The 276-nt window shown below is 50.4% G+C and overlaps 1 protein-coding gene across 1 annotated transcript in view; it reads left to right on the forward strand.

Moving 5' to 3' along the window:
* The window catches only part of LOC119592197 (tyrosine-protein phosphatase 10D-like), a gene marked incomplete at its 5' end in the record, with an annotated part of 14,889 nt that overhangs the window by 5,582 nt on the left and 9,031 nt on the right, over positions 1 to 276 (forward strand). The window contains 1 exon segment of the mRNA XM_037941030.1: positions 53 to 232. Within this exon segment, the coding sequence (XP_037796958.1) occupies positions 53 to 232 (180 nt within the window).

Genomic DNA, 276 nt, shown 5'->3' on the forward strand with positions numbered 1-276 from the left:
CTTTCTGTTACCTTTCACAACTGACTGTCTGCATTTTCCCCACTGTCCACAGGTGCAGTATCTCCGCAACAATGAGCTCTTAACCACAAACACCGCGAAGGACTCAGTCACCATCACGAAACTACGACCCCATCGCAACTACACCTTCACAGTCCTCACTTGGGCAGGAAGCACAAGGCAGTCCAATTCTGTGTCGGCAACTTTCGCGACGAGGGAGAGTGTGCCGGGGAAGGTGATTTAGGTTGGAGTATTTTGGTACTTTCCCTCCTTTTCATG

This window comes from Penaeus monodon, chromosome 29 (genome assembly GCF_015228065.2).
Source record: "Penaeus monodon isolate SGIC_2016 chromosome 29, NSTDA_Pmon_1, whole genome shotgun sequence".
NCBI classification, from domain to species: domain Eukaryota; kingdom Metazoa; phylum Arthropoda; class Malacostraca; order Decapoda; family Penaeidae; genus Penaeus; species Penaeus monodon.